The following is a 7,092-nucleotide window of genomic DNA, read 5'->3' on the forward strand; positions in this document are numbered from 1 at the left end:
AAATATTAAACGTTAATTTCTATTTTATAGGTCAAACTTGCTTGGAACTCATTTTACATTGTATGACCATGGTGAAAACCCAAAGCAAGGCATGGACAAAGCAAGAAAAGAACTGATAGGAATTGTATATGTAAGTAGATTTGGTATTGAGTTACTGTTATTGTACAACACAGTGACACAATTCCATTGTGATAGTGAGCTTTTGTGATAAAAAGTTATTAAATATTCAGTCCATGTTCTATGTCTATCTTTGTCATATATGTTGGAGATGCAGTTCCAAAAGGTTCCAGTTAAACTATTTGAGCTGCATTATGCAAAAATAAGTCTTATGCTGAAGGGGGCCCGGGTAGCTCCAGACCAGCCTGGGCCATAGTGCAATCTGGTCAGGAGGTATGCTTTCTGCTATAAAGTCACTCAAGGCTTTGTGGCCTTCTTAGTGACTTAGTTCCTCCTGACCAGCCTGGACTATAATGCAATCTGGTTAGTAGGTATGCTTTCTGCTATAAAGTCACTCAAGGCTTTGTGGCCTTCTTAGGGACAGTGTTCCTCCTGACCAGCCTTGGCTATAGTGCAATCTGGTTAGTAGGTATGCTTTCTGCTATAAAGTCACTCAAGGCTTTGTGGCCTTCTTAGTGACTTAGTTCCTCCTGACCAGCCTGGGCTATAATGCAATCTGGTTAGGAGGTATGCTTTCTGCTATAAAGTCACTCAAGGCTTTGTGGCCTTCTTAGTGACTTAGTTCCTCCTGACCAGCCTGGGCTATAATGCAATCTGGTTAGTAGGTATGCTTTCTGCTATAAAGTCACTCAAGGCTTTGTGGCCTTCTTAGTGACTTAGTTCCTCCTGACCAGCCTGGGCTATAATGCAATCTGGTTAGGAGGTATGCTTTCTGCTATAAAGTCACTCAAGGCTTTGTGGCCTTCTTAGTGACTTAGTTCCTCCTGACCAGCCTTGGCTATAGTGCAATCTGGTTAGTAGGTATGCTTTCTGCTATAAAGTCACTCAAGGCTTTGTGGCCTTCTTAGTGACTTAGTTCCTCCTGACCAGCCTGGGCTATAATGCAATCTGGTTAGGAGGTATGCTTTCTGCTATAAAGTCACTCAAGGCTTTGTGGCCTTCTTAGTGACTTAGTTCCTCCTGACCAGCCTGGGCTATAATGCAATCTGGTTAGGAGGTATGCTTTCTGCTATAAAGTCACTCAAGGCTTTGTGGCCTTCTTAGTGACTTAGTTCCTCCTGACCAGCCTTGGCTATAGTGCAATCTGGTTAGTAGGTATGCTTTCTGCTATAAAGTCACTCAAGGCTTTGTGGCCTTCTTAGTGACTTAGTTCCTCCTGACCAGCCTGGGCTATAATGCAATCTGGTTAGGAGGTATGCTTTCTGCTATAAAGTCACTCAAGGCTTTGTGGCCTTCTTAGTGACTTAGTTCCTCCTGACCAGCCTGGGCTATAGTGCAATCTGGTTAGGAGGTATGCTTTCTGCTATAAAGTCACTCAAAACTTTGTGGCCTTCTTAGGGACAGGGTTGCTCCTGAACAGACTGTGCTACTTTAGCCGAAGCGTCATTATCTTCTGTTGAATAGAGGCTATAGGGTTGGGATGGAATAGTCCTGTATCTATTTACAATAAAATAATAGCCCTTTTGGTGTGGTTTTTGGACTGAAGGGTTAAGTCACTGTGTTCAATATAACAAAGCAGAACATAATCTTGTTTCACATTAATATTACAGTTTCTAGTGTAAAACAAAATGATAATTAAATAAAAAAATACATGAATATAGTAAGTATTTTGCATAAATGTTATAATCAAGCAAAGGATGAACTTTACAGATATTTAAACCAAGACTCGTTATATCTGACATGTAAAAGTGAACCGTTTACGTATGTTGTTGTAATCTACATGTATGAAATTAAACAATAATTACAATTTTGAAGGACCACAAAGTAATACAATTTGAATCTTAATCACATTAAATCAAATATCCAATATAATAGTTTGTCTCCCCTGTTTCCAGGAAACCAACGTGCTGGGCTTCAAGGGTCCACGTAAGATGACCATCATCATTCCAGGCATGAACCTTGACCACGAGAGGGTGGACATCAAGCCAGTTAATGTACGTGACCTCGCAGTGTAGTTTGGACCATTCTAGAAAAGACTGGCATTAATGCATGTGTGTAAAGTGTTGTCACAAATTAGCCTGTGTAGTTTGCAGTGTGGACTGGACAGGCTAGTCTGGGACGACACTTAACTCACTTGCCTTAATCTCAGTTTCCCAGAAAATGGTTGTATATATAGCAAACAAACTGCAACTAGCAACACTTTGTTATAATCTAGGAACATCACTTGCTTTTGAAATGTTTCCAACTTTTTGCTACAGATAGGTTAATCAGCAATAAGATGTGCTTATCAAACAATGAGTAAATTAGAAATGTAGTACTTTGTGTTACAAAGGCTATACTTCAAGGTTATTGAAATACTGTGTTCTTTGTGGACCATTCTGCATTTTATGAAACCTAGGAAATTGGAGGTGTTTATCATTTAGTTTGACCATTTCCCACTCAGAACAAAAGTTTAATGGATTTATGCAACCAGCATTAAAAAAAAACGAACTGGCTGTGAATTACTAGCAGTCTGTAAACGTTTTATGCTGTTTGCTTTATACTGTTTGCCGTTCATCAGTATCTTAGTGTTGGAAATTAAAACTTTATTTAACTAACAAAGTTCTGAAAGGTCTTTAATTTAATTTGATTTTGTAAGGGACTACAAACTTGTCTAAGTGGTATCTGAGTGGTAAATTTGTGTGTCGCATTCTGAGAAAACTGGGCATAACACATGTGCGTAAAGTGTCGTCCCATATTAGCCTGTGCAATCCACACAGGCTAATCAGGGACGACACTTTCTGCCTAAATTTGATTTTTGATAAGATCATTTAAACGAAAAATGTAATAGAAGCGGAAAGTGTTGTACCTGATTAGCCTGTGCAGATTGCACAGGCTAATCTGGGATGACACTTTACGCACATGCATTATGCCCAGTTTTCTCAGAACATGACTCAATTTATGTGCCCTATCTATAGGACCATGATGGTTTGATTGAGCGCTGGAAGAGGAAGAATATGGACAACATCCTGGAGCTGCACAACAAGAGCCCGGTCTGGAATGAAGGTAGGCTTCTAGAGATCTCACTTTGGGGTTTCGCCATATTTACTTTACAACTTGTATAGCCACATGTTTGTGTTGCATGATGAGTGATAGTATACATTTTATGGATTGATATATATGGTGTAAACCAGCACCATGCAAAGAGTCTGGAGCTCTAGCTGGAGGCATCAAGTATATGAAGAATTTACACATGATGTTACACAAATATTGAGCATTCTTAATGTAGAATATTTATGCATGTAAAATGAGAAACTAGAGACACTCTGTACTGTGATGAAAGTATCACATGTTATACTAGTTTGTCAAGTTTAAGGTATCATTTCTACATGTAGTAAAGCTTTGCGCTTATATATTTAACCAAACTTTTCAATTTCTATGTATAGTAGTAATTGTTTAATGATATGCAACTAAAAAATTGTGTGTGCAATACTAGAAAGTTGACTGTATGGGCTCTGTGAAAAGGGGGATTAATACATATGCGTTAAGTGTCGTCCCAGATTAGCCTTTGCAGTCCGCACAGGCTTATCAGGGACAACACTGTCTGCCTAAACTGGATTTTTGCTAAGAAGAAACTATCTTTAAACTTTCTTCTTAGCAAAAAATCCAGTTTAGGCGGAAAGTGTCTTTCCTGATTAGCCTGTTCACTGAGTGAGTTTCATATAATTTTTTTCTCTCACAGAGACCCAGTCTTATGTGTTGAACTTCCATGGACGCGTCACCCAGGCTTCTGTGAAAAATTTCCAGATTGTTCACGATAACGACAGTAGGTGTTGTTTAGAGTCTTGAATTTCATCCTTGTTCTGAAATACTTCCTTGTTAGAACACACAATCATTGTTTATTGACCTACATTTTTTTTCAGCGCAAATTATTTTGATTTTCAAATGAACTAACAAATGTTTGTGCAGATGGAATAAGTAGCTTAATTTTTCTTGTTCAAAGTTTAAATTGGAGTTTTACATTAAGTGTCCTGTAAATAATCAGACATAAGGTAAAAGATTTAAATGATGTTAAGGTATTTGTAAAAAAGCATAATGTAATGATTTTTTTTCTATTTTCGGGTATTTGACTTTGTTGTCTTCTCAAGGTTATAGTTTTAATAATTTTCTAGTTAAAGCTGCTGGGGTCACTTAATAAACCAGTGAGATTTTCTCTCTTTAGTGGACTATATCGTGATGCAGTTTGGCCGAGTAGCGGAAGACGTGTTTACCATGGACTTTAACTATCCAATGTGCGCGTTACAAGCATTTGGAATAGCCCTGAGCAGTTTTGACAGCAAACTTGCCTGCGAATAACATGCCCCACCCACCTGGCATTGTATAGATGGTAGAAGATTCAAGTGCAATGTCAGAAAGGAGCATTGCTGTGGTGATATAAACAGCTATCAGGATAATAGTGCATATAATATTCATATCTTCATTCAAAATCAGTTTCAAAGCAATGCTCTCAGTATTGATGGGGATGAAACAGTTTTTACTGTACCAATTTTTTGCTGATTCATCGCCAGTAGCCCAGAATGCAATGCTACAATGAGTGCAACCAGTGCAATCAACAAGAAAATAATAGAGAAGAAAAATCATTGTTGTCCGATTACTGTTGCTGGTTTCTGTAATTCATTATAGATAATTGTTAATGAATATCATGTGAGAGTTATTCCAAAAGTAATATAAACAAATAAACAGTTGAATTTATTATGGTGAATTTTGCAATAAGTTTATACTTCATGTACATTCCCAATGTGCTTATATTGACATGTGATGGGTTTTTTAATTGTTTAACATCACAAAGTGTTCAGATTTCAATTTTAAGAACTGTTTATGATTAATTAAAAAAAAACTTAGGTGCCCTAACAGTTGACTGATTATTTCTTTAAATATTGGAATTGTTTGAGCATATCGTCAATATAAAGATTTTAATGGGACCACTTCATATAGTCATTTGTTTTCATATAATTGGCATCTTATAATGGGATTCAAAATGGAAACATATCAGTATACTTGTGAATACATGTTTAGTGTAGACCTTACGGAGAATTGCAATTTTTTATTAGACATTTGAACATAACAGCATTACATTGTTTCATAATAATAAGGTTTGTTTCCTATTTATATCTTCTTTTCTACCCTTTACGTGTTTGACAGTTTTAGGAGCATGTTGGCAATTGTTACATAATGTATTTTATTGGTGTAGGAAGCGGGTAAAAGATCATTTGTAAAATTATTAAACTTTTGAATTATTAACTCTTTGCATGCTGGGAAATTTGTTGTCTGCTATAATGTCGTCTGCTGAATTTCTAAAATTAGCATTTTCTTCGATTTTTTTCAAAGAATACTATCAGAATAGCAAACAGTTTGGATCCTGATGAGACGCCACGTTCTGTGGTGTCTCATCTGGATCCAAACTGTTTGCAAAGGCCTTCGAAATTCGGTTGCAGCACTGAAAGAGTTAAGACAGTGTGTGTGTGTGTATTTACGATGACGATGTATTTGTGAGTCATGTGTTTGCAAAAATCATTGAAGCATTTTTCGCACAATATGCATGTCTTCGACTTAAGCTAAAACTGCTTATTCATTTTACATAGCTTTAACTCACAATCATTACTACAAAGTCTGTCACTGTCATGTAGTGAATAAGTCCATCATTTTCTTGTCTCATATTTGTCTAACTTGAGAGTTATTGACCGTTTTGTATACTGGTAAGAGTGAGAAGTCCACAATGTTTCTATCCAATATATTTTGCATGTATTGTTACTCAATATTGTGATATCTCCCCTCCCCATAACAAATCCTTGGACAAAGGATTTGTACAGTTGTGTTGTCCATAAATATGTATTTAAATTGTTATCTGATCCACCAACCAGCTATGTCTGTTTGTCAATTTGGTTTGTTAAAGCTTTACAGCGCAAATATTTACTGTTTAAATGTCACTACTATTGATAGTAGTGTACACGTTTTTTTATTTTCAATATTCCATTTGGTTGTACATTATGTATATACCAATACATGTTTAAAATTATATATATTAATCAAATAAAAACAGTCATGTATTTACTGTGATTTTCTTTGCTTTTATTGATATATTTTTATCTTCATTATATTAAGTTTACAAAATATTGCTCTGTATAGAGTTATGATTATTTATAGCTAAATTTATTTCAAAATATTATATATTTCTCGTTAAAAACTGTGATGCATGAAACATTCTTCAAACATCACAATATGTCCAGAATATTGACCTCAGAACAGGGATTATGTATTATTTATTTATATCAATTATCATTTATTTTGTTTTTCACAGTTTATTTTACCACTGAGGAGGTATTTGCAAAAGATTCTGTGTTTGTCTTTTAACAACCTTCCCCACCCCTTGCCCTATCGGGGTTCCCCTTCCTTTATATGGTAGCTTTTTACGGAATATAGGACTTTAAAAGTCTTACTTTTATGCCTCCTGTTATTATTATTGAGCAGAGCTATGGGAAAACTGGGCTTAATGTTTGTTTTAAGGGTAATCCAAGATTAGCGTGTGCAGTTTGCACAGGCTAATCAGGGAGGACATTTTCTGCCTAGACTAGATTTTTGTTATGAAGAAATACCATTCCAACAAATAATTCCATTGCCTGTATGGAGTGCACAGGCTAATCTGGGAAATACTTAACCTACATTCATCAAGCCTGGTTTTCTGAGAGCACCGCTCAATTGGTAAAATGGTACCTAGGGATTTTTTCTTTCTGTGAGATTTGCCGTTTTTCACAATTTTGGGAAATTCGCGACTCAAATTTTCACAATTTCAAGACGTTTGCGACTCAAATTTTCACAATTTCAAACAGTTTGCGACTCTTAATTTTCACAATTTTAGAGTTTGTGACTAAGTGTTTCACAATTTTGAACAGTTGGCGACTCATTTTTTCACAAAATGGGGGGGGAGGGCCAAGGCTG

General features: G+C 36.2%; 1 protein-coding gene across 14 annotated transcripts in view; it reads left to right on the plus strand.

Annotated features, from left to right (window-relative positions):
- Positions 1-6,807, plus strand: part of LOC127855481 (tubby protein homolog) — a 72,836-nt gene extending 66,029 nt beyond the window's left edge. For all 14 annotated transcript variants that reach the window (XM_052391114.1, XM_052391115.1, XM_052391118.1 and 11 more), the window contains 5 exons: positions 31-130; positions 2,013-2,111; positions 3,075-3,162; positions 3,839-3,922; positions 4,319-6,807. In XM_052391114.1, the coding sequence (XP_052247074.1) occupies positions 31-130; positions 2,013-2,111; positions 3,075-3,162; positions 3,839-3,922; positions 4,319-4,452 (505 nt within the window). In that variant the 3' untranslated portion in view covers positions 4,453-6,807. The remainder of the gene's footprint in view (positions 1-30; positions 131-2,012; positions 2,112-3,074; positions 3,163-3,838; positions 3,923-4,318) is intronic.
- The last annotated feature ends 285 nt before the right edge of the window (positions 6,808-7,092 follow it).

This window comes from Dreissena polymorpha, chromosome 13 (genome assembly GCF_020536995.1).
Source record: "Dreissena polymorpha isolate Duluth1 chromosome 13, UMN_Dpol_1.0, whole genome shotgun sequence".
In the NCBI taxonomy this organism is placed as follows: Eukaryota; Metazoa; Mollusca; class Bivalvia; order Myida; family Dreissenidae; genus Dreissena; species Dreissena polymorpha.